Source organism: Myotis nattereri (genome assembly GCF_964212035.1).
Source record: "Myotis nattereri genome assembly, chromosome: 3".
In the NCBI taxonomy this organism is placed as follows: domain Eukaryota; kingdom Metazoa; phylum Chordata; class Mammalia; order Chiroptera; family Vespertilionidae; genus Myotis; species Myotis nattereri.
Window position 1 is genome coordinate 135,294,150 of NC_138077.1, and position 27,479 is coordinate 135,321,628.

The window sequence follows — 27,479 nt, forward strand, 5'->3', positions numbered from 1 at the left end:
AGAAAACAATGGTTATTATCTAAATTCTAAACTATTCCTTTCATCTTAAACCCTCTCAGAGATAAACAATATGTCTCCCTCCCTACCTCACTCTAAGCACTTTATTTTAGTCAGGCTGTATTTTAACTGTCCTTAAAACTCTTCCCAAAGCTGAACTTTTGGGTGTGCCACATCTGTATGCCTTCCCTTTACTCCACCCTTCAGGTGAAAGGGAGGGGCACTCCATTTTAGAAAGCTTAATACTTCGGGCATTCAAAGGTCAGGATAAAGGTAGTTCCCCTAACCTCCCTGTCAACTGCCTCCAAAGAGAGGCCAGAGAGTTCCTTGGTTTGAACCAAGGCTTTCCATTTAACCAAGATGCTCAGCTCTGGAGCTTGGATTGGAATCTTGGATTGGATCCTTTATTTTCCTCATTAGTTATTTTTTTAAATCAGCTCACAGGCATTTATTCTAGGCCTAGGGTTTACAGCAGTCCACAGACAAGGATTCTACACTTGTGGAAATTACTGTCAATGTAAGAAACATTCAAACTTGTAGAGAATTTTTGTGAGGTTATTTTAGTCCAACTATCAATAATTGCCAGGAAGCAAAATCTCAGTTGGTTGAGAAAATGCTCCAGTTAATGTCTCACTATAAGCAGAAAGGAGACTCTGGCCCACTACAAGCAGAAAGGGGCTCTATCAAAAGAGAAGACATACCATAAGTGGGTTATATGAAATCCACTGGTGATAAATTATGGAGGTGGAAGAAAGCAAAGAGGGAAAAACCTCTGTGATTGGATAATAAGTAAAATGATAGCCTGGCCAGCGTGGCTCAATGATTGAGCATCGACCTATGAATTAGGAGGTCACGGTTCAATTCCTGGTCAGGGCACATGCCCAGGTTGATTCTCAGTGTGGGGCATGCAGGAGACAGCTGATTAATGATTCTCTCTCATCATTGATGTTTCTATCTCATTCCCTCTCCCTTCCTCTCTGAAATCAATAAAAATATATTTTAAAAATAAAAAATATTTTCTAAAAAAAGTAAAATGATAAACACATTTGTCTTCTATATAGGTGGTACAGGATAGTTAAGTCAACAATTAACACAATAACAATAACAATTAGAGGATTTGTGGTCTCCACCCTAGTGCAGTGCATTGGTTGTGCCTTAAAGGGTCTGGGAAAAGGGAAGTTACTTTCAAAAGGTATGTTTATGGTAGATGCATAAAGACAATAGACAGGCTTAATTAAGGTAAAGATTGACTTTTGTCAAGGAAGATTCTAGTCTAGGATGTGACTATCTTCCATAAACTGCTTTTAGTTAAAAAGTTTTAATTTCACACCATCCTATGTGGTTACTTTAGGTCTCTGAGTTTGTAAGGCCACCATGCAGGCCTTCCCTGACTTTATCAGGTTTAGTATGTGGCCCCTTTTCATCCACATTACATTCTGGCAAAGGAAAGCAACAATAATCAAAGAAATAAGATATGACTGCAATGAAGAAAATCAACAGAGTCATATGTGAGAAGTGGGATAGAAGTCAGAGAAGTTCTTGCTGAGAAAGTAGCATTTTAGCTAAGATCTGTGGGAACATCAGAAGAGCCATTCCCAGGAATGACCAGTGCAAATACAGGAACTTGTCCCACTACAAGCAGAAAGGAGATTCTGGTGACTGGAGCTTATTAGCAAGGGAGAGGTATGTGGACGAAAAAAAGAAGGGCTCTATGGAAAGTAACTACAGGGCAATCTGATCATAAATTCCTAACTGGGCAGGTCACAGTAAGTAGTCAAGCCCCAGGCATATAGCTTCTTTAGTAAAAGTTTTATCTTTTGCCGTAAGCAAGCCCTGCCCATTGTTTTTGTGCATCTAGGTTAACAGACCTTTGAAATGCCTTTTCAGACCTCTCCTTCTGATATTGATTTCAGAGAGGAAGGTAGAGGGAGAGAGATAGAAACATCAATGATGAGAATCATTGATCGGCTGCCTTCTGCATGCCCCACACTGGGGATCAAACTTGAAACCTAGGCATGTGCCCTGGCTGGGAATCAAACCCTGACCTTCTGGTTCATAGGTCAATGCTCAACCACTGAGCAACACCAGCCAGGCAGACCCCTCCTTCTAATGTGTGCACCACCCTTTTAGACCCCTCTAAGAGTGGTAACCTCCCTCAAGATAGCAAATAATCTTAACTATCCTGTAACCCAATTCCCACCTTGCTTTCTTCCACCTTCATGTAAACTTACTAATTTCAAGTGCAATAAAGAAGCTGCAAAACTGATATTCTCCAAAGCATTTAAATTCTTCTTCCCTGGCATATGTTGTCAGTTTGGCTCAAATAAACTCATAAAAATTCTCTACAGCCGTAACCGGTTTGGCTCAGTGGATAGAGCGTTGGCCTGTGGACTGAAACGTCCCAGGTTCGATTCCGGTCAAGGGCATGTACCTTGGTTGCGGGCACATCCCCAACCCTTGTGGAAATTATAAGGGAGTGTGCAGGAGGCAGCTGATCGATGTTTCTCTCTCATCGATGTTTCTAACTCTCTATCTCTCTCCCTTCCTCTCTGTAAAAAAATCAATAAAATATATTTTAAAAAACATCTCTACAGGCTTGGAGGTTTCTTACATCAACAGGTAGTACGCGATAAAGTTTTAGTTTAAATTTGTTAAAGGACTGAAATTCAACTAAGTAAATTTTAAAGATCCTATTGGCTTTACTCAGCAATTCATGAATTAGGTAGCATTCAAGCTAGCAGATAGAAAGGAACTCCAAGGAGTTGTAAAATTTGAGAGGATTTTATAGACCAAAGTGAGAAGGAATAGGGAAGTTATACTGGGCATTTGCTGATTGGTTAAAGCAGGTTTACTCTCCTTATATGGAGCAAAGGGCAGTCTTGGAGCCTGGTCAGGTAACTTGTGCTGAGCAAACAAGTGCTGATTTGTTGACTTAGGCCTTCCTTTCCTAGGAGAGCCAAGCATAGAAACTTACTTAAGTTACTGATGTGAGGCCTAGCATGACTAACTCCATCTTGGGCCCAATGTGATTACTTTAGCAAAGGCTATGAGAAGTCATGGTGACTTTTACTCAGAGGAGTAACATTATCTGACTTACTTTTTTTAAGATACTTTTTAAAAATTGATTTCAGAGACAGGAAGGGAGAGGGTGAGATAGAAACATAAATGAGAGAAAATCATGGATCAGCTGCCTCCTGCATACCCTCTATTGGGGATTGAGCTTGCAACCTGGCATATGCCCTGATCAGGAATAGAACCATGACTTCCTGGTTCATAGGTCGATGCTTAACCATTGAGCCACACCAGCCAGGCTGACTTACATTTTTAAAAGATAATTTTGACCATCAGTGGAAGAATAAATTAAAGGGGAGAGTAACAGCAAGGAAAGCAGTAATCCAGTTAAGAGTTAAGTGGTGATGATAGCTTAAACTAGGATAATAGCAACAGGCATTGAAAGAAGTGGACAGATTCTGACTCAAGGTGCATTTTGGTGAGACTACAGGACCTGACAATGGATTGGCTATTGGGGGACAGAGACAAAAGGAATCAAAGATGACTCATAGCTTAAAGTCTTAAGCAATTGGATGGAAAGTGGTAACATTTAATGAGATGAAGGTTAGGGGATGAAAAGTTTTTGCAGGGGAAACAGCTCTGTTTTTTCATTTTCTCATTTGTAAAACTGGGATAATAATAGTATTTACCTCATAAGCCTATCATGAGGATTAATTAAAATAAAATAAAAAGACAGTACATAGTATATGCTCAATTAATGTTAGTTATTTTTGTTATATGCCCAGCATTGTGCTAGAAACTGGTTTACAAAGGTGAATACTTGCTCTAGAGAAGTTCAGAGTTGCCTGGTAGGTGTGAAGTGGTATTATAGTTTAGACAGAGAAAAAAGATCATATATATATATATATATATAGAGAGAGAGAGAGAGAGAGAGAGAGAGAGAGAGAGAGAGAGCAATTAATGGGTAAAATGGAATGACATCTGGCACTTATTTTTACATACTCCAGAAAAAAAAAGAGAGAGAGAGAGAGAGAGAGAGAGAGAGAGAGAGAATCTGAAGCAGAGTTTTTAGAAGATAATATCTGCTGGGGATGATCAGGGATGGTATAAGGGAAGGATAACATGATCAAGTCTATAAAGAATATTTCATAGTTATAATCCCTTAGTCAGTTGGCTATTCATTCATTCATTTATTCATTCATCAAACATTGAATAGCACATCCTGTGCCAGATAAGGGATATATTTACTAAAAAAGCAGATAGTCCCCACCTTCATGAAGCTAAAGGCATAATGGTGGATACTAATGAGTATCCAGACCATTGCAATATGACTTGTTAAGGGCTACAGTAAAATAAGTACAGGTTCGACAGAAAGCCTGAAAAGGCCCCCAATCCATTCATGAAATCAAAGATTTCCTGGAAGAAGTGATATTTCCCCAATGGATGGATGAGTAGGTGGGACAAAGGAGGAGATGAAACATATGGTATAAGTGTTCAAAGGCCTAGAGAGGAAGACAAGGAAGCAGAGAGGTCAGCTGGCTCTATTCCAACCTATTGCTCATGAGAAATGAGGCTAAAGATGTAAGGGCTGGGTCAGCACCATTGTAAGGAAAATTGACTTTAAGAGTAGCACATGTTTCAGCTCTCTATGTAACAAACCATGCCAAAATGTAGTGGCTTACAACAAAAGCAACCATTTATCTGTTCATGATTCTGCAATTTGGCTAGGGCTTGACAGGAGTGGCCCTTCTATGCTCTATGTGTTGCTGGCTGGGGTTACTTGACTGGGACTGGAGAATTCAAGATCTCTAGGGCTAGAATGTTCATATGGCCTCACTCATTTAATGCTGCAAAATGTGGGGTGGTGTCTCTTTATCTGGCTCTTATCCAGTAATCTGGCCTGAACTACTTTCCATGGCAGCTGACTCCCAAGAGAGGGAAAATAGTTTAGAAGATAGTTTCTAAACCCTGGGGTTTAAAAGTTCCAAAATATCACTCCCACCACTTACACTTCTGTTGGTAAAATCAAGTCATAAGGCCCAGATTTAAGAGGGGAAATAGATTCTACCTCTTCATGCGAAGGGTGTAATACATACGGGAATGGGAGTAAATGTTGGCACCACCTTCACAGACAATCACACAGGACAGAACCAGATTGCATTGTGGGAAGACGAATCTCTCTTCTGTGCAGAGAATGGGCTGTAGTTGGGCAGGCAGCATGCAGGCAGAAAAGCCAGTTTGGAGAGTATTACAATAGCACAGGCAAGAGGTAAAGTTCTAGGCTGGTGGTGAAGATGGAGAGAAGTAGAGGGGAAGAGTCAGGTAACTGGCAGTTGGGCCAGAAGAATGGAGAGAGAAGAGTCAAGAAGGACACCAGAGTTCCTCCTTGATTTCAGAGCATCTGCTCCTAGTTCTGTCAAAGCACAACTTAAGAAAGTCATTTTTATTCCTCACTGAATTTTATCTTTCAGCAATGTTTTAATTGTGCTAAGGAAGTCACTCAAGTAAGGTTAGTTTGACTCAAAGAAATCTAAATTAGCCCTGGCTGGTTTGGCTCAGTGGATAGAACGTCGGCCTCTGGACCAAAGGGTCCTGTGTTTGATTCCGGTCAAGGGCATGTACCTTGGTTGCAGGCTCCTCCCTGACCTGGGCCCTGGTCAGGGCTCGTGCAGAAGGCAACCAATTGATGTGTTTCTGTCTTTCCCTCTCTCTTCCACTCTCCTAAAAAATCAATGGAAAAATATCCTGGAGTGAGGATTAACAAAACAACAACAACCAAGAAATCCAAGTTAAATGTACTGTACTTAACAGGTCAGTCAATGGCCCAGCACCTGGGTGGGAGTCAAGGAGACAATGTGGCTGGTCGCTTGAAAGGGACACAGAGAGGTCAGCTGGCCCCATTCCAACCCGTTCTCCTGTAGCCCCCATGGAGACAGGCCAAGGTTAGGCTGTTCTGTCCTGCCCTGGCCCCGTAGCAAGGGAGTTGCTCCACTTCAATGGTCAGGAGAGTCAGCCTGACCTATTTTCCCTCTGATAGGTAGCCCCGTCACCAGCTGGAGCAGGACTCTAAAGTACCTGAGGTAAGTGAATGTCTTGGAGGCTGCAGAAACCTTCGTTCCTGTCCCCAGAGAGCTGGCATCTGTTTAGAAAGCTTTATCTTTGGCGAGCTGAACCAGGATGGTCTGTGATGAGAGACCTGTGAGTCTAGTCAGACAGGTCCATCGGGAAGCCCTGATTCTTGGAGTAAGGACTCCTCAGAAAAACAAAAGTCTAGCCAATGAAGTGAGCTTCCCACACCTCCCTTCACCTGCAGCCAGGGGTGACAAGAATGAAACACTGGGTGGAACAGCTTCTCCCAGTGTACCTCCTCACCTGGGTACTTGGCACTGAAATTCTGGAACAACTCAGTTGTCTATTGATCCCTTAGGCTCTTGGGTAATTTTAGGTTGCATAAATAGATGCACCTTGATCTTGTGCAAGACACAAAACTGGGCTCTGTTTTGCCCTCTATGCACTGAAACTAACTTTTAAGGAAAGACGGAACAATTATAGAAACAAAACAAAGCAGCGCAAGCGTGAAAACAATGTGTCTGTCCAAACTGAAATAATCATCTTTCCCCCACCCCCAGTTTCCCCTCCAAAAACCGGTTTCCCCTCCAAACTTCCCTATTTCTTTCAACAGTAACAGCATTCTCTGAGCTGCCCAAGCTTAAAAAAAAAAAAAAAAAAGAATTTTTAAAATGCTTTTCCCTGTTCCTCATCCCACATAACCATTGCCACCAAGTCTTGCTGGTTCTTGTTAGGGTTACCAAAGGTGGAACGCATGAGGCCAAAAGGGGTAAAGAATTATAAATTTATTAGGTTATATGGAAAACCAGATGAGCTGAGCCCCCAAATGGCACCAGCACCCAGGGACTGGGAGTTGGAAATTGCAAAGGACTCTAGGCAGGCTTTTTCTGGGTGGAGAACTCTCTGGGTGGGTTTGGGATCTTGGGAAGGTACAGAGGGGAAGGATTATTGTCTTAGCAAATGGAATGTGGTCTAAGGAAAAGGGAATGCCGGTTGTGAAGTGGTCTAAAGGTCAGTTTCCAGGGGAGGAGGTATTGATTCAATTATTTGATCAGACCTAGCAGTTCTTTCACTCCAAAGCTTCGTGACTTTCCCACAGTCCTCCTCTTCTCCCAGGGTCTGGCCTTTCACCCTTCAACTCTCCATATGCCCTGCCAAAGCCCTTCATGGTCTCAATCCCACCCATTTCTCCAAGACTTGCCTCTGGTCACTTGTTCATTTCCACCTTTGCCCAAAGCCACCCAATCTGCTTACAGTTCCTACAATGCCCATTCTCTCTTACTTTCCTCTGTCTGAATCACCCTTCCCCCATTTCTGCACCTGACCAACTCCAGTTAGTCTTTCTGTGTCCCTTCCTCTGGGAAGCCTTCCCTGTTAGCCCACGCTGGGAATTCCCAACTCTTTTGTGGTAGTGTTCATGGTACCGCATTAGAATATTCTGTCTCCCATCACTGGACTATGAGCTCCTTCAGGGAAAAGCTGCTCTCTTCTATCTCAGGACATCAGAGTGAGCACCCCTTGGATGGGTTTGAATAACTGAGCATATTACAAGGTCCTTTCTGGACATCCTTCTCTTCCTCCCCACCTCCAACTCCATTGACACCAGGCTCTCAATCTACCTTTCTTTCATTATCTGCCTTTCCCTCAGCACAAAAAAAAAAAACAAAACAAAGCACACAGTTAAGGGAAAAGTTCTACTAGGAAGAGAATCTGACATTCATGGCTCTCCAGAGGCTACACACTCTCCACTTCATCCCACTCACCATGGCAGGGGCACCTCTGTAGCAGCGCTGTCACCCTGAGGCTACTTGAATGCTACCGATCTTGCTCAGCTGCCCAGTCCCCTGTGTTCCCGCCCTCCTCTCCCTTTCCCCCATTGTTCTGGGTCAGCCTAAGCTTCACAGTCTTTTTGTGAAATTTTTGCTCAAGCCCAACCCCTTCCAGAAATCTTTCTCAACTGGCTGAATCATTCTTCCCTTCATTTCTGAATCCGATGGCCTTTATTAATCTAATCTAAATCATTTATTTGCATTTAACCTTGTGCTGTTATTTAATTATTCTTGAGGATGTATTTTTTTGTTCCAAGTACATTCTATGGGCAAGGGTCATTTTTTTACATGATTTTTTACTTCCCTCAATGTCAATATGAGGCAGAAATAACAGGCCCTTGATTTTTATTTAAGAAATCATGGAAAAATCTAAAATCATGAAAATATAAAGCCCAGCAAGAAACATTAAACTTTTATCTTCAACATACTGTGAGGAGTTGGGAAGGGAGGAGAAATGAGAGTCCTTCATGGGGTTGGCATCTTAATGAAGGGAGAAAGCTAAGACAATCACAAGTAAATGCCTAAATGATTTTAAATGAACTATAGTTGTAAAGAGAGTAATTCATACAGAGATTTACTAGGTAATTTGGGAAACAGAAGTCAAGAGAGGGGTTGTCAGGATGAACTCATGCTCCTTTCCAGTTTGCACGTCATTCTCCCAACCTTCTCTTAACTAAACCTCTACCCCAGAGGTTCTCAAACCTGGGTGAGCACCAGGATCTCCTAGAGCGCTTATTAAAATGCAGAATTCTGAGGCCTCCCCCCAAATTTCTCACTCAGTGAATCTGGCAGAGCCCAGGAATCTGCATTGACTCACAGGTCCCAGGTAACTGATGCTGCTGGTCTCGGGCAGCACCCATGAAGAACCCCTGGACTAAACTATTTTGGAATCTCATGGCAAACATTATTGAGTAATCTGCTGCTACCCCCCTAACCCACACCCCGTGAGTCTATCTTTTCTTTCAATAGACCGCGATTTCCCACAGGAAAGGAACTATTTTATAATTGTTTTCCCAGCCTCCCCAAATCCTCAAATCCTAGCGCAGTATTATACACAAAGTGCAATTTAACACAACTGTGAAAGTTGGAGAAAGAAAATAGGATCCATAATGGCAAAAAATAAAGGCAAAAGAAAATGTTTGCATTCTTTCAAGTTTTGTCCAAATTAAAGGAGATCAATGTACTGGTATTCATACTTGTGCCTTCCAAGTAAGCCAGTTCCCCCCTATAAGACTGAATTATTCTCAGATGAAAAGAAGCATCCATAAGATCTCCACCTCATGATTCGGTGCAGTCATTCATTCATTTCAACCCTGCAACAATCAGAAACATTTTAAACATGATTGAGCAAAAACTATGCAGGATTTATCATATTTTCGACAGGAAAAATGATCAGTTTGGCAGGGAACAAATGATATTACAGGGCCCAAAGATGAGTAATTGGCTCTAAATGACTTGGAAAATAAATTGGAATTTGCATTGGATAGGCTATATAAATATCTACTGTATAACTGAATGCCTGAAGCTTTTGGGGAGCAAGTGAGGTGGGAGAGGTGGGGATAAGGGGAGGAAAGAGTATTGTTGTCTGCTGCCCCCTCGCAGCTGGTGCTAGTCCCACTTTCTTCTCCTCCCAAAGCTGAATGACAGTAGGTTAAAGGAACTGCTGAAGCACAAACAATGAGTGAAGAAAGTGGCAATTCACAGCCTATTAACCTTGGATTTTGGAAGTTGCGCCACTCCCATGATTCTCCACTGCAGCTGGCTTTTAAATCACAGCTTTGAAAGATTTGCCTCCGGGTCTGTACTGAGACTTAAACTTTTGGATAAGACTGGCAAAACTTGGAAGAATTTCCTGGGAGCCCTGTAAAGGTAATTCAGTTGGACCATTACTCCTTTGTGTTCCAGAGAATGCTATTGGCTACTGGCATCTGGGATTTCTGTCATGCTTTCTCTCCCAAGTGTTCAGATGAATGGGTACAATGAGAGCAGTTTTTGGTCAGTGGATGTTCATTGATTCCATCATTCCAAAATTAGTTATTGAGGGCCTGTTCTGCCTTTGATGTGCAGTCAAGATAGAATAAAGACTCTGCCCTCATGGAGCTTGCAGTCTCAAATATCTTTCTAAGATGGGGTGATCAACCTTGACAGTTTGTCCAGCACTGAGGGGCTGAGGGGTTTTATGGGATGTGGGACTCTCACTGCTATTACTGGGAAAATCTCAGGCACACCAAAAAAGTAGACTCTTACCTAGACCCCACATTTCTTGTTCCTGAACTTGGGCTCAAGAGTGCATAAATAACAAATTACTCTGCTTGAATCTATAGAGCTGTGCTGTTGAAAATGGTAGCCACTGCTGGTAGCATATATGGCTTTGAGCTCTGGATATACAGGGTGTTGAGAGAAAAGCTAGATAGAAATCAAGAAAAAATGAATGTAAGAAAGAGAGGGAAGTATAAAAAAAAATATATTGCAAATGTTAAACTGAAATCATTTTCCAGAAGAACACATTTTGAGTATTCTAATGAAAAGTAAGAAAATTAAGTTCTTTATGCAGAATCTGCTTCATAATAAAAATTTCAGGAGGATATCTGTCACACACTAAAGAATATTTACAACGATACCTGTGTTCCTTGCTGCTTTTTTCTTTTAAAAAAATTTATCTTTATTGTTGAAAGTATTACAGATGTCCCCTTCCCCCTCTCCCATTGATTCCCTCCACCCCACTCCCACACCGCCCCCCACCCCTAGGCCTTCACAGAACTATTGTCTGTGTTCATGGTTTATGCATATATGCATATAAGTTCTTTGAGTAATCTCTTGCTGCCACCCCCCCTTCCCTCTGATATTCATCAGACTGTTCCATGCTTCCATGCTTTTCCTTTCAGTTGATTTTTATATTTCCAGTATTTTCCCCTCATCAAAATCCTTACTAGAACATGTGATAACTTCTCCATTTTTATTGACAAGAAAGCTGATATAAACCATACTTTTAATATATTGTACTTTCCAGAAAAAAATAAATAAAAAGAACCTTGATAGTCTATAAAGCAAGATTCAGGTAAAAGAAATTATCTCTGGCATTCATTTGCCTTCCCTTTCTGGTCTCATCAAATCCTACTCTTCCAAATGCTTGTGTGAATAGCTAACCTTGGGGTAACCTTCCCCAGATAGAATCTGACCCAGGCTCTGCATCTGGCTCAGAGGACCTCTTGACAGAGGGTCTAGTCAGAGGGCAGAGGTCCTGTAGTTGAGATGCCAGTTTATATAGAACTGGATGGAGTGGGATGTTAGCAAGCAACACAGTTCTGATCACTCTAGCATGTTTGGTCCAAACAAAGCACTAAGCCATATTTACTCATATTTTGGAGGCTAGAAGTCAAAAACCAAGGTATCTGCTGAGTCGGTTTCTTCTAAAGCCTCTCTCTTTGGCTTGTAGATGGCCATCTTCTCTCTCTGTCCTCTTTTTGTGTCTGTGACCAAATTTCCTCTTTTTATTAGGATACCAATCATAATGGATTAGGGTCCACCATTTTAACTTTTAAAGACCCTATCCCCAAATACAAATACATTATGAGGTATTGAAAGTCAAGAATTCAACATTTTAATTTGGGGGTGGTGGGGACGATTCAGTTTATAACAGCAGCAGACAAATACCGTTTGTCAGATGAATATATCTATGCTGGTCTTGAATTTTAGACTGACTATATGAAAATGTCTGCGCCTTTTACATTACTGACGTAACAGGAAATTTTTCATTTTGTCCTTTCTCTTTGGACATTTCACAAGAGAAGTGCTGGCTGGAAAGCAAAACGAAGATCTTTTAAGTGCCACTTGTCAAACGGTTTCACTTCCTCAGTAATTGCAACTCCTTGGTGGGAGCTGACCTATTTGAAAGAGCACTCCAGATGCAGAGAATTATTTGTGAACAAAATGATAATTGGCACAGTGCCACATTCCATTCATTTATTTATGAAACATTTATCTACTCTGCAATAGATACTGTGCTAGGTAAATACTAGGTGCTTTGTAAGTGGGTAGATGGAGAGTATAAGGAATGTGATTCCTACCATCTATATCAGAGTCCTGGGAAAGTTTGGGAAAGCTGTGGGCATATTGACCAGGCTGAGAAATCTCCAAGGATTTGCTCTATTGTAACATTGGAAAAACCTAGCCTCCTTCCTCCTGGTTTCTCAAGGCCTCCAGATTGAGAGAATCTCTTGGGATTCATTTTGGGTCCTTGGTTGCTTGGAAGATATGGATTCTCCTACTAACTGGGACCCTATTCTCATCTTCAAACATATTAATTTAAACAGAGTGCCTAAAGCATAAGCTGTGCCCTGGCCGCGGGTAGCCCAATTGGTTAGAGTGTTGTCCTGATACACCAAAGTTGTGGTTTGATCCCTGGTCAGGGCACATACTTCAAGCAACTAATGAATGCATAAATAAGTAGGAAAACAAATTCATATCGCTCTCGCTCTCTCTCTTTCTCAAGGCAAAATGAAATAAATGCATAAGCTGTGACCAATGTTTGTCATCTACCTACCTATCATCTTTTTTCTAGGTCTCTTGTAAGTATGTCTGTTTATATAGCATGAATTTATGAATACAGCATAAACTGTGTCAATAGTTTATGCACTGTTTGTATTATCTAACAATTTACTGTTGTACTAAAGATTTACAACATTAACGATGTTGCATAAAATTGGTATGATTGCAAATTACCAAGACTAGTTTTGATTTGTATATAATCATAGGTCACTAGATTTGGGTCTCCAGGACACATCTAGGTCAGTCCCCCTTTTCACAATTGAAGTAACTTGTTTAAAGTCACAAAAAGCTAAAACTAAACCTCAAGTCTTCAGATTTCCAGTGTAGTCTTGCCATTAAACCATATGGTATTAATCTCACTGATTTTATAGTTCTTCTTTTTGTATCTATTTATCTAGAATCATAAATGCCCCAATTCTCTAGATACCATTCACTGTTTGAAAGCCCTCACCTTCCCTTATCTTAGGTACATGTACATATGAACACCTATAAATACTGTCATTTTTGAGGACAAAGGCAAGATTCTGACAATCCAGGTTTCCTTGCCTTGTCCCAGTTCCCTGGACTTCCTAGAATCAGTCCCTCCTTGTCTTTTCCCCCAGTTGCTTTTCCCACCTGAGGACTGTTGGGCTTAACACAGTAGAAGTTCCAAGAATGCTCACTCAGAAGGGCTGCAAGGATCCAGAGAAAAGAGCATGCAGAGACAGGGGAGAATTGTAGCAGTCACTGGGTACTCTTTGGATGAATAAATGAATGAAAGAATGAGTGAACAAATGAAAGCTAGAGGAGAGAAAACAAAAATGGTGAAGAGGCTGACATTTTGGATCCTTGGCATCTTGAGTCTTGGGGCTGAAGGATGGGTAGACAGGTTTGGAGTTAAGGAATGGGGACCTATTCTGCAAACTGCTGTGGGGCTCAAGACCAGAGCAGCTCCTGGCCAGCCCAGAGTTGAGTAGAGCCTAGAACAGTGATGGCGAACCTTTTGAGCTTGGCGTGTCAGCATTTTGAAAAACCCTAACTTAACTCTGGTGCCGTGTCACATATAGAAATTTTTTGATCTTTGCAACCATAGTAAAACAAAGATTTATATTTTTGATATTTATTTTATATATTTAAATGCCATTGAACAAAGAAAAATCAACCAAAAAAATGAGTTCGCGTGTCACCTCTGACACGCGTGTCATAGGTTCGCCATCACTGGCCTAGAAGTTTCCTTCTACCTGCAAATATCTTCTCACTTTTCTCTTCCTTGACATTCTTTTTACAGGGGCAAAATTCTTAGTGCTTTGTGTGTGCATATTTTTGAGGACAGGGTCTATATTTTATTTAATTTACACCCTTACGTTTTCAACAAATGTTTGTTTTCAGTGAATGTTTGACAATTGAGAAAAACATCTGAAAAGTAATATCCATTAAGTTTTAGTCATAGTGTAACTACTGATTTCCTAATCTTTTGTTTAACTATATAGAATCAGAAAGAAGGATGGTGCAGGGTTTCTGTAAAGTGTAGGTGAATCTGGAGGTTTCAGAAACATTAAGGTTTCAGAAAAAAACAATATGAACTTTGCAGATGTCACAGTTTTACAGGACATAAGTTGTGTTTTCATTGAACAGTATACATAGGAGCTGTGGGCAGAAGTGTCTGATAAAGAGATCAACCAGCATCTTGGCATGTGACGTGGCTATGAAAACCCAAACTGTGAAAGTTGGGTTGAATGAGAGTGTAGCCCCAGACTGAGCTGGACTGGTCCTTTCTGAAGGAATCCTTAGGCTTCTGACTGGTGAAAGGGTACTTTTCTCATTTCTGTGGCCCTGACAGATTGAAGCACTAATGACTTTTGTAGTGGACTGTGATTGCTATTGCTTTTTTGCTGCTCAGAATGCTTTTCTCCCACTTCTTCTGATAATAAATTCTGCTCCACCCCCATATTCATGGCGGGAAGGAGTTTTCTTTGGAGCTATCTTTGCTGGCTGCATGGAGAGACTAACAGAAGAAAAAAATCTAAAGTGAATGGCAAGAGAACAGAAAGGAGAGAGGGAAAAATGATGGCATCATTTGTAGCAAGAAATTAGGACTCTGGGTTTCCCAGTTAGTGAACTACCCTCCCTCCTTATTTTTCCACTGGCCATTTGGACTTCTTTCAATTGTAACAGGTGTCTGTCCTGTCCCTGCCTACTCAGGGTAGCCTTGCCATCTCTGGGCCTCAGTTTCTTCATAATGATCCCCCGTGGATTAGTTGATCACTAATAAGATTTTACCGCCAAACACAGAGTACAGTATTATTGTAAACAGTAACTTCTATTCTTAGGAACTGCAGGTTTCCCATCTTGGCTGCCTTACCAGAGTTTCTGAATCAGGGCCAGCTCTCTTTCAATAACACAAGACACAACCTAAGCAGAATAGTAATGCTAGCCCTCAAATTTTAGATAATCCAAAGAACCAGGGACTTCAGTGACTTGTATAAACGAGGTCCGCAATCTAGATTTAAAACAACATTTTATTGTATGTATCTGGTTTGTGCGGAGGCATTTTAGTGAGGCTTGACAAATAAGACTATAAATTCAGAGACAGGAAGCAGTGAATAACAAAAAGAACTAATGTCTCAGCAGTGAATAACAAAAAGAACTAATGTCTCCTTGACATCGCCCACTCTTAAGAAGGATGTTTACTTCTGAGTGTACCTCCTAGTGTGTTTTAAAATACTCTTGCAAATCTCAGTCAGCTTGAAATAGTTGTTCTACTTTCTTGCAATAGAATCCCCCCACCTTCTGAGTACACAGGCTCATAGTTATTGATAAATTTGATGTAAAAAGATTATTTTTTACACCCCTCCTCCATCCCCCATACATATGGAGGTAGACCTATATATAGTCACAGACTTCACATAAAGTGTTCAGTCACTTAGATAAGAACTATTGTCAGCAATCATTCACGAAGCATAAATTCATCCTACCGGGTGGAGTATATCTTTAAGTCTTTTCCGTGGATATCAGTTCCTTTTTTTTTTTTTTTTTTTTTAAAAAAAAAGGCTTCTCTGGCCAAATAAGTTTAGAAAATAATATGCCTCTTTGAGATTTAAAAAATCCTACGGTAAAGTAATCAGGTTATCTTTGTGTAAGTTAGCAATTTCCAAGTCTCTTTCATCAAAGCATTCTTTCCTTTCCAACCATATCCAGTAACGTTTCTTGAAATAATGTCTTGGGTCACATTTTGAAAACCAGGGAGGTGGTCGGCACAGGGATGTGGAGGCAGGAGCTCGGGGTGACGCCTGGCTCTGCCACTCTAACTGCATGGCCTTGAGCAAATGCCCGCCTCTCAGTATTTAATTTTCACGTCGGAAGAGTGAGGACAAGCCCGATCTTAATCTGGTTTGCTTTATGGATTAAGTGATATTACGGCTGTCCCTTAACCACTATACAAAGTTATACAACTGAAAGGTATTGTTAGAGATCACAGAGAAATTACTCAGTAGACCGGTTACCGGGAGGGGGTCAGGGGCAAGCGCCCGCGGAGCCGAAAGCCCGAGTGGGCGTTGCGGCCCCCCGCCCCCCAGTTCCCAACGCCCGTCAACCCCCCGCCACGCGCTCGGCGCGGGCAACCGAAACAGTCCCGGCGCGGGCGGACCTGGCCGTTCTTCACGCCTCCTTCAAGCATCAACTGTGTAAGGCTGCGTTAGGAAATTAATAGTGTAAGAATAAAGAAACTTATCCGAGCGATCCTTAATAAAAAAACGGTGTATTTGTCTGGTTAGGGGCCAGTCCTGAGAGGGGAACAAGGAAGCACAAAAGGTCAAGGTAGGATTAGAGCCCGTCGCGCCCAGAAATGCCTGGGGCGATAATGGAAGTTAACCTTCTCACTTTATAGATGATCCACGTGAGACCCAGAGCGGTCAAATGAATGGCTTAAGGCCCCTCGGAGAATTAATATTGGAAACATCTGATTCCCATGCCAAAGGCTGCCTCAATATGAGACAAAGCATAGCCCCACGACATGTTTGATATAATTAGGACAGACAAGATATACAAATGGCCTAATCAGAAAATAAGACAACATGGGACAAAATTTTAAAGTTCAAAAAAAAAAATGGTACAGATGGTAACTAGATGAGGTGATGAATATGTGAATTAGCCTGACTGTGGTGGTCATGACAAAATGAATATACATATCAAAACATCATGAATTGAATGGAAATATTTAACAATAAGCATTTATTGGACACTTCCAAATTCTACGAAGTTGTAGCAGCTTTGGGGAGGTTATGAGAGATAGACAAGTCCTATAAACTTTTGATGTTCTAAATATTTCTCAACCTGTTCTCTGCTGTGTGTATTTCCTCTGCCATTGCATTCAGATCATAGTTCTCACCTCACTTACGCAATAATATTGCAACTGGTTTCTAAGCCTCCCTGCCTCGTCTCTCCCTCCTCCAATCTTCAATCTCACCTCTCACACAATTAGAATTACTTTTCAAAAACACAAATCTGCCTTATGCCTCTAGTGGAAAAACTTCACAGGTTCTTTTTAGCCTACAAAGTCCAAACTCCTTTGTCTGGCCTACAAAACCCTCCTGGTCTTGACTCCTGCTTACCTCTGTCTCACCTTTAGTTACTCCCAAACACAAATCTAATTCCATCCACGCGTGTATTTTCTAGGCCTCGTTTTCTTTCATGCTGCAAAATTGCTCAGCTTACTTCAACCTGCAGAACCTCTTCCTGATCCTTCAAAACTCTACTTTCTGGAGACCTCAGCGATGTTCCCTTTAGAATCTTTCCACATACACTTAATCTAGCACTTTTTCGAGGTGTCACAATGGCTCCTGAGATCCGCTTTTCCTGCTGAGCTTTGTGATGCTAGAGGCCGTGTACCAGTGAGGTCTTCCCTCCAGTCTCCCATCCCTCACTCTCAGACTTGGAAGTCAAGGGAAGTGCTGTGAGGAGTTAAAATCACCAGGAGAAAGAGTGAAGTAGGCGTCTGGAAAATAAAAAAAAAAAAAAAAAGAGGAGGAAAAAGGAAGGAAAGGTAATATGTGGCCTTGCCAAGATGGCAGGAAAAGGAAGTTCATCGGGAGACAGTTACTTATGCAACAGGAAAGGCTTTCGACATGAAAAAAGGCCCATCTATTTTCACTTTTAGGGGAAAACAACACTAAAGCTATCCAGATCTTCTGGACTTGAGCTGATTCCTTTTCTCCCCCTGCCCTCAAGTCTCCACGGGGACGACCGTGCTCACTGGGTGGTGACTTGTCACTGGGCCGAGAGGCCCGGCCGCCCGCGCTGGCTGAGGGAACTGAGAAACCCACCCTGGTGCCTGAATGTTTTGCCTGGAGAATGACAGATTTGATATTACATGTCCAGAAAGTGAGCGAGAACCACGGCATTATGGACAAGTGGACACCTCCGGTATACAGGTCACTAGGACCAGAAGGTCTTTGGGGAACACCCGGCTGTACCCCAACCCTACAGTTACTTGGGTGGCCAGTACTAACACGTGCCCTACTTCACTGGGTCTTTCCTGGCGAACGGCGCCAGTCAGTACGTTTTGCAATATTAAGGCACAGAAGGTCATTCATTTTCTGATTGTGAAATGAATGTTAAGACCAAGTTATTTCAGCTTAGGAAGAATTTAGAGTTTTTAAACAGCAAAGCACTAACTGAAAAGTAAGGAAAAAACATTGTATTTCGTGTACTGAAAGTTTCCAAGACCAGGTCTGGTTCTCAGCGAGATCCATGTTGCTACCTAATCCTCCCAAGGTGTGCTCACCCCTAACTCACAGGGGAAGCAAGCAACTGGCAAGCGCCGGGGCCACGGGTTACCTTTCCGGAAGTGGCCGACCTGTGATCCGAAGCCAGGCCTCTCTCCTTCAGTGTCCGAGACTTTCCTAGGCACTATGGTTTAATCCAGTGGTCGGCAAACAGCGGCTCTCGAGCCACATGCGGCTCTTTGGCCCCTTGAGTGTGGCTCTTCCTAAGCCTTAGGAGTACCCTAATTAAGTTAATAACCATGTACCTACCTATATAGTTTAAGCTTAAAAAATTTGGCTCTCGAAAGAAATTTCAATCGTTGTACTGTTGATATTTGGCTCTGTTGACTGATGAGTTTGCCAACCACTGGTTAATCTCTTCCAACACCGATGCAAATAAAAATCCAATGGCGTTACCCGAGTGTGTGTGTGTGTGTGTATGTATATATATATCCATACATATATATGGATATATATATGTATGGATATATATATATATATATGTATAGAGAGAGAGAGAGAGAGAGAGAGAGAGAGAGAGAATCTAAGGAGTGGGAAGCAGAATAAAGTGTATCGGAATGAGCTTGACCCCATTTTTCATTTATTCAGACGGCAGTCTGGGAGATCATTGAAAACAGGACCTCGCTAAACCCTCAGCTACAATAAGGGTATTAACAATGCAAAATGGCTCTGCGAGACTGGACAAAGTTGTTCCTAAGGCGAATGCCCGGAGAGAGACATCAGGGCCCGACGCTTCCTTTATGCCCGGGGCGGGGGTTTCGCGGCCACGACAGCGGCCGAGGCGGGGAAAGGGCCCCTCGCGCGGCCGCCGTTCCAGAGGCTGCCCCGGTCTGCACGGCTGCGGCTCGCTCTCCATATTCCACTCATTTTTACCTCAACGTTTGCCTGGCTCAGGGGCCCCCCAGACGCCACACACGCCCGAAAAGGCCACGAGAGAGTTCCATCCCTTTAAAGCTGGTAGTCCTTTGTGGGAGGCAGCCGCCCGGGGTCCCCTTTTTGCCCCCCTCTCGCTCCCCCCGCCGCCCCCCTGGCTGTCCTCGCCGGTGGGCCGCGTGCCGCGCCGAGAGGCGGCCTTCCCCCAGCGCCGTCCGCGCAGCCCCGCACGTGAGGGCGCGTGCGGCAGCCGGTAGCGGGCAGAGGTGACCTTAGACTACCCGGGCCCGGCCGCGGCGCGCTCCGGGCGGCTCCGCGAGGCGGTGTCCTGAGGTGACACCGGCTGCGCGGCAGCGGCAGCAGGCGCCGCCGATCAACTAGTTCGCACGGAGGATTCCTCTTGGTGCGTGGCCCAGTTTTCCTTAGGACCGGCTCCAACCCCTCGCTGACACCGCCCCCCGCGCCGCCACGCTCGGAGGCCTTCCCCGGGGAAGCCTCGCGTCCCTCCCCCGCCGCTCGGCTCTGCTCGGCCCGGCGCGCGCGCGATTCCTCGATTCCACAGGCGGTTCGCGCCGCGGGTGGGGGCGGGGCGCGCGGGGAGGGGGCTGAGCGCCGCGGCGGGGAAGAGGGGCCGGACCCGGGGAGCCGGAGGCGGGCCGGCGCGGGGAGTCCCTCGCTCGTGGACCACACGCTCTGCGGGCCATTCCGGAGCCAGCCCCTAGCGGTGTCTGTCGCACGCGGGACACGTCCTAGCGTTTGTTGGCAGGGCCGGTGAGGAGGGGGAGGGGGGAAGAAGTGGAGGGAGGGGAGTTGAGTGACAGGCTTACGGGGCAGGCTGGGAATTGTAGTTCCTCGATCCCGTGGCCATAGCCATTTTGTAGTCGGGGGACTACAACTTCCAGAAGATCAAGGGGACGATTCTAAGGTGCCCCGGGAATAGGCGGCTTTCCCCGGGGCCGGGCGTCCTGGGGCACTCGTCCCCAGCAGCCGGCTGCAGGTAGACGTGAGGGCAGTGGCGGGGGCCAGCCTCCGGCGGCCGCAGGGTGAGCGGCAAGCTGGGGAAAGGGGGTGAGGTGGAGCGACCGAGCGTGCCATGCATTGAGCTAGGGAGCCTCTCTCAATTCCTCTCCTCGGCTCGGCGTGGGAGAGGTGCCTGAGGGGTTGCCCGGGAAGGGTTCACCGGGGCCTTTCGGGGGTCTCTCGGCGACGGGGCTGCGAGGTCCTCCTGACGGGGCCGGCGGCGGTCGGCGCCGGGGTAGGCGGGAGCCCGGTGGCTTAGCTGTGGGAGTTTTCGGCTGCCGCCCGGCGGGGAATTGCCCGAGGAGCCCTAAGTTGTATAAAAGCAGAGTCCATTTAAAGTTGGGCTGGATCGCCTCTCTCTCATTGGTTAGGGGGCTTGGAAAAAAGAGACTCGGCGAGCTCTCGCTGTGGTGCTGCCGCCGCCGCTGGAGTTGACTCTTCTGCTCGCACTGCTGCTGCAGCACAAACGTGACTTCCAACATTTATTTATCTTTGCCTTTTCTTCTCCAAGATGTAACTACAGATCAGACACTAAGGACCTTCACGTTTCGCTGATGTAGTTTTTGGAGGAAAAAGGGGGGGCAGTGAAGGGCGTCGGTTTCTTTTTTTTTTTTTGTGTGTGTGTGTGTTTCGGGGGAAATTTTCCATTATGGGTGTTTTACTAAAGTGAATTTTTTTTTGTTTTGTTTTGTTTGTTTGCTTCGTTCGTCTTTGGCTCTTTTTTTTTCCTTCCCAATTTCGGATTTATTTCAAGACGAATCGGGCTTTGGGGGAAGAGGAAGAAAAGTCGGATTACAAGAACAACCACCACCAACAACAATAAAAACCACCAGGATATTTTTTTGCAAATTTCTGACGGCTTTAAATTCATGAAGCAATTGTCCCCCTTTGCAATCAGCATTTGGATCTCAGAATGAGCAAGGAAAGACCCAAGAGGAATATCATTCAGAAGAAATACGTAAGTGCTCCTAACAACATATCCTTTGACTTGCAGTTTTAAGCAATGGCTGTGAATGTCAAGTTTACAGATAATTCTGCAGCCGAAGGGTTTTAAACACAGCGTCCGATAAGGCTGTTTCTTTTCTTTTCTGACAGAGGGCTTTTCAAGCAAAGTCGTGCCTGCCTAGTTTTGATGAAAAAACGTATTGGTGTAGAGATACTTCAAGTGAATACATTGACCTCGAATGACACAACCATAATCTAGTTTTAGATGAAAGGCAAGGGATTTTGGTGGAGCTTGGGAGTGGGGTGGGGGCTGTGGTACTGTAACTAAACTGCATTCTCGGGCAGGTTTGCCCCCATATTGCACTTTGCATGCAAAGAAGTGTGTGTTATTATTAATGTTTTTCGAAAATCGTGTAACGTGTGTGTGTTGGAAGCCCTTTAAGTTGCAGTCGAGTGTCCGATTATGGCGATCTCCTTCCTTGCACTGGCACATCAAATTTAATGTATGTGGTCGTTTTGGCTTATCTGGCTCACAACATAAACCAGTTGGGAATCATGTTACAGCGAATGCATTTGTTGGGATTGACTTTAATAATGGGACTGGTTTTGTTTAAAAATTCATGATTTCCAGTTTTAGGGGAAAAAGACATACAATATAGCTAATGTTTTTAAGTAGGCATGTGAATGCATATGTGACTACAAATAATTCTCCCTGTAACTGGTTTCTGAAATTGGGTGATTATTCAGAGATTTAAATGTTTTGGAATAGTTAAATTTGTATTATACATAGTACAGCTACGTTTTGATTGGCATGGGGAATGTTTGTTTTGTGTGTGGTTGCTTTTTTTTTTTTTTAAGTTTGGGGGGAAGGAGCGTGGAAGGGGGACCGAGAGGGATTAGCCAAATATGCACTGGAGTGATTGGTGATTAGCTGCGTGCTTTAAATCAAAGAACCCCTTTTAAAAAGAAGGCCAAGTGAACATACATTAGAAATAATGCAACGTTATAAGAAAGTTTTATTTGACCCGAGACGACAAATTGGTGTGAATATTTTCCCTTTTTGAGCAGTGTGATGTGTGCAATGGGAGATGACCTTCGGGCACGGGTTTTGTAAATATATTTAATGTAAAAGCCTTATTGAGAGTGCTGATCCTAATGTAGACACGTAAACTTCAACTAAGAAAGAAATGCAAGGATAAATAATCAAGTCCTACTTAAAAAACTGTTCCCTTAAAAATTTAAGAATTAAAATACATCCGCATTGCAGAGGGCCGGGTAGAATGCAAAGGACTAGTTTAAATTCAGGCTGTAGAAACTGCATGGAGACACCCTTGCTTTGGAGCATGGACGCCTTCCCAGGGCACGTCCGATTCGGGTGCAGCGACAAAGCAAATGGGGTAGAACTTGGACTAGGACCGTCCTCCGCCCCCATCCCAGACCTCGCTAAGTTGGAGAGCAGTGTGGGGTGGGATTTTTTGTTGCTGGTGGTCAGCGGATCGTGTCGAGTCCGGGCGTCCGGCCGCAAGCTCGTGGCTGGCTGTGGCCGCAGGAGGCGAGCACGAGTTAAGGTTCGGGGAGCTGAGCTCGTGCGCCGGACGAGCTCCAGACGGCTGTGAAGGGGAGGGCGTGTTGGGGTCGCGGCGGGCAGGGCCGGGGCTGGGCGCCGCGCGCGGCCTGTAGGGGGCGGGCTCGGGGGCTCGGGGCTCGGGGCTCGGGGCTCGGGGCTCGGGGCTCGGGGCTCGGGGCGCGGGGCTCGGGGCTCGGGGCTCCTGGCTCCTGGCTCCTGGCTCCTGGCGGCCCTGGGCCGGCGGGCGGGGCGTGGGGACGGCGCGGCCTGCCGTGGGGGAGGGGTGGGAGCGTGCGGCCGCAGGGTGGGGGCGTGCCAGGAGGGGGCGGGGGCGCACAGCTGCAACGAGCGCCCCCCTACGGCGCGCGCAGCGGAGCCTGGCGGCGGCGGTCCGGCGGCTCCCTGCGGCCCTGTTCCAGCGCAGTCTTGAGAGCAACAGGTTAAGCCGGTGAGACGTCAGCGCGCCCCCTCCCTGTCCTCGGTTTTTCCCCCCTGCATCGCACCGGCCTCCCCTGCCTTCCTCCGCCCCCTCCTGCTGCCGATTCCCGGACGCTTCTAGCCGCGGTCTGTTGTCATTGTGACGTCACAAAGGGACGGGCCCGGGTGGAACCTCTTCCTCCTCCGTGACGTCAGAAGTCGGGTGGGAGGTTCCAGCGAGATGCGGCTGCGGGTGACGGGGGCCTCCGGCCGAGGTGGAGCGGGCCTGCCACTCCGGAGGAGGACGAGGAGGCGGGTGTGCTCCAGGAGGAGGTTGTGCTCGGCCTCTGCCTTCCGCCTCGAAGGCAGCACTGCCCTCCAGGTGAGCGCTAGGAGCCTGTCGCCCTCAAACTAGTGCCCCCGCCTACCTGTGATTCTGACCCATTGAAGAGGTGGAGAGCAGGGAGATGGCTCCTTTCTGTCTGTCCGCAGATCTGCTGATGGTGTGGCACTACATACAACTGTGGTAGTTGGGGCTGCTCATTAATGCTTTAAATAAGCTAGGAAACTTAATTCAGGGAGAGCTTTGCTACATTTGTAGGAGGACCATGTTGTGGATTCAGCCGCCTTGTCATGTTTGGCGTGTCTTCTCTGAAGGTGGTGGGATGCCTTTCTGGATGAGCACAGCAGCAACTGTTGCTCTTTCTGGTAGTCTTGCAATACCGTTGGGGGAGCCTCTGCTGTGCCAGCTCTATGCCTATTGAGTAGTTTTTAGGGGGCCAGATGAGGGAAGACTTGTCATTGATACTGTGTGCTTGGAAGAGCAACTGGACTCGTAAGGCTTAAGATGTTCTGGGTTTAGTTCTTCAGAGCCAGATGAGAAGAGGCTCCCAATCTGAGTATTTCCTTTTCTGTAAAATGGAGAAAGTAATACCTGCCTTTTCCACTTTACTTTCTCGGAGATTATGTGAGATGATGTGCATGAAAGATATAAAACAGTATGCTCTTTCTTTGTAAGGTGGCATTATTACTCAAGCTGGTGGAAGGCAGCACATTTCCTACAATTGGTCTCAAAAACCTTAGATGCCTGCCGTGTTGCCATTTAGTTTATTGCCTTAGCAGAGCAGAGTTTGGGGATGGGATTGTAGGTGGCAGGCAGGCTTTGGGAGAAATGATTGTTATAATTCATATTAAGTGACATCCTTGAGAAATTCATAAATTGCAGGGTAACCCTCTCTTAATTGTGCTGGGGACAACTTCCACTACAATACCTTCAATAACCAAAAATATTTGCCTTTCAAAGCCCCAGTCCTCTTGGACAATAAAAACAGTTGCAAGTTTGCTCTATAGGTATTTTCTGCCCATCTATAATAATAAAAGCGTAATTAGACCTTCCGGACAAAGCCGGGGCTGTGAAGGTCCCGGTGGCAGAGGGAAGCCCGGGTCCTGGGTGCTAGAGGGAAGCTGGTGCTGGCAGCCGGGAGAAGGAAGGCCTACTCTTGCATGAATTTCGTGCATCGGGCCTCTAGTCTCTCTATATAAAACCCTAATATTCAAATAGACCGAATGGCAGAACAACCTAACAACTGGACAACTGGTCGCTATGACGTGTGCTGACCACCTGGGGTCGCGTGGAACATCGCGGGCGTCGACAGCAGGCGGTGGAACACGGAACATGATGGGTGTCAGCCGCGGCAGAATGGTGGAGCAGGGAGTGGGGACACCAGACCAAGGCGGGGCGCCGGTCGCTGTCATCAGGGTGAGCCTCTGGTGGTTACTGAAAATTCTTTGCTCCTGTGCACCGTAGTCCCACTTGGTGCTTGCACCTGCTGCCGGATGCCAGCCCTGCTTGCACCTGCTGCTGGTGCCCAGTGCTGGCCTGAATCACTCGGTGCCGTCAGTGGGTGCGAGTGGCAGCTGCTGGCCCCGATTCTCCCTGAGGGCTTCTCCACCTCCCCCTGCTCCTGAGGGGTAATTGGGGCAGCAGCCGCAGCTCACACCCGCTGACAGCATCGGCCTCCCTCACACCCACTGCTGGCACCGGCCCCAATTGCTCTATGCCATCAGTGGGTATGAGCAGGGCTGGTGCTGTCAGTGTGTGGGAGCAGTGGCGGTGGGAGCGGGGCTGCCGGCAGACAGGGAGCTGGGGTGGGAGGGGCTGGCCGAGGGTGTGGAGGATGGGCTGAGACCCGCTCCTGTGCCCACCGCAGCCTGGTGGCCCACAGTTCCTTTCAAGGTGCACGAATTTGTGCACTGGGCCCCTAGTAATACATATAATAATCAGGCTTCAAAACCATGTAATTGGTGATTCTTTGTAGCAGGTATAAGTTTGAAATGAAAGTCTCTGCCACATGAGATATGATTCATGCAGTTAGCACAAAAACAAATTACCAGTTTGATTTCCAGGACTGCTCAAGCAGAATTTGTACCACTACGCATAAGTTCTAAGTATCTAATTTTCTGATTTAAAAGTGCAGCATGACTTAAAAAATGGGGGAAGTTTGTTATAAGACTCAATAGCAAGCCCTGACCGGTTTGACTCAGTGGCTAGAGCGTCAGCCTGAGGACTAAAGGGTCCCAGGTTCAATTCCGGTCCAGGGCATGAACCTTGGTTGCGAGCACATCCCCAGTAGGGAGTGTGCAGGAAGCAGCTGACTCGATGTTTCTCTCTCATCGATGTTTCTAACTCTATCCCTCTCCTTCTCCCTTCCTCTCTGTAAAAAATCAATAAAACATATTAAAAAAAAAGACTCAATAGCAGGATTTACTATAATTACAATTACGTAGAATTATAAAGAAAAAGGAAAGAAATACACCAAAATATAATGGTAGGATTTATAAGCCTTTCCTCCCCCCACCTTGTTTTACACCCAGTCAGTTTTTTACAGTTCTGGGGACCAAAAACTTGTACACATTATTTAATTGCTATGTTTTTCTTTTCATGGGCTGTTCACATGATTTTCTCTTTGTCACATAAGTCTAGGGCAGAGGAACTTAGCAGCTATGATTAAGGAAGGAATACTGTAAAGATAAGAGTCCAAAGTGTGTCTCTGCAGTTTGAAAGAAAAATAAGTTACGTCCAAATATAACCCAATTTCAGTTATTGTTATCTGGGTTATTATTTTACTGGAGAAGTATCTGATTTGTGTATCCCCATAGCCATTGGCTCAAATAGCCAACTAGAAGTATTTGGTACTTTGATGGTATAATGGCTGTTTCTTCTCTCATAGTTAGGTTAAACCAGTTCATGTTGCTGGGCTGAGGGCTACTGACTCACTTCCAAGTGCCTTGGAAATAACTCCAGTGTAATCTTATATATTCCCTGCTCCAAAGGTTATTTTATTTTTTAAAATATATTTTTATTGATTTTAGAGAAAGAAAGGGAGAGAGAGAAATATCAATGAGAGAGATACGTAGATTGGCTGTCTCCTGCACAACTCCCACTAGGGATCAAGCCTGAAACCTGGGCATGTGACCTGACCAGGAATTGAACCGGCAACCTCTTGGTGCATGGGGTGATGCTCAACCAACTGAGCCACACCGGCCAGGGCCTAAATGTTATTTTAAATTTACCTTCTTCAGAAAGAGAAAATCTTTTGGAGTATATTACAGGTGCCTGTTACATTCAAAATAGAACTGTTTCCTTTTCTTCCTTTCAAAGATGACATGGGAAAGTCATATTAAGCTTATAGTACATTAAAACACTTGGTAAAGGCTAAGCTGGAATATTTAAAAAAGTATTAAAATATGTTCTTATTGATTTCCGAGAGAGGAAAGGAGAGGGAGAGATGTAGAAACATAGTGATGAGAGAATCATCCATCAGGTGCCTCCTGCACGCCCCCTGCTGGGAATCAAGTCTGCAGCCTGTGAACTGACTGGGAATGGAACTGTTACTGTCTGGTTTATAGGTTGATGCTCAACCACAGAGCCACACTGGCCTGGCTGCAGTATTTTTAATAAAGTGGTTTGTCCTTCAGTATGGTGGTCTCAAGACCCAGACTTGACATTTTTATATGAATGGTTAAAAAGTTTTGTAGTCTTAAGAAATTTAGACTTTGGAAATGTAATTGTACTGTTACTGGTCCACATGTAAGTGTCCCCCAGGATTACAGTAACAGCTTCTGCTAACCACTACCTCTCCAACCCACTTGCCCTGTTTGGCTGCAGAACATCCTGGCTGTGAAACTCTTAGCTAATGGGCAGCCTTGGGGTGTGTGTGTGTCTGTATCCCCTTTGGCTCCCACCCATAGAAAGCTTGCCAAGTGTCAGTTTGTTTCCAAATCTAGTTATTCCAGTTAGTCTTATTATTGCAATTACAGTTAAATATTATGTAATCCTTTGAATGAGTGTGAAAAGACAGTTGGTTTCTATGAAAACTTCAAGATGAATGATTTGGGAACACTTGATAAAAGTGACTTCTTAAAAAATAAGGCTGTTAT

General features: G+C 44.9%; 1 protein-coding gene across 1 annotated transcript in view; it reads left to right on the plus strand.

Moving 5' to 3' along the window:
• Positions 1 to 19,878: 19,878 nt before the first annotated feature.
• Positions 19,879 to 27,479, plus strand: part of JARID2 (jumonji and AT-rich interaction domain containing 2) — a 285,665-nt gene continuing 278,064 nt past the window's right edge. Inside the window, exons 1-2 of the mRNA XM_081087719.1 lie at positions 19,879 to 20,087; positions 20,865 to 21,068. Of these exons, the coding sequence (XP_080943845.1) occupies positions 21,024 to 21,068 (45 nt within the window). The 5' untranslated portion in view covers positions 19,879 to 20,087; positions 20,865 to 21,023. The remainder of the gene's footprint in view (positions 20,088 to 20,864; positions 21,069 to 27,479) is intronic.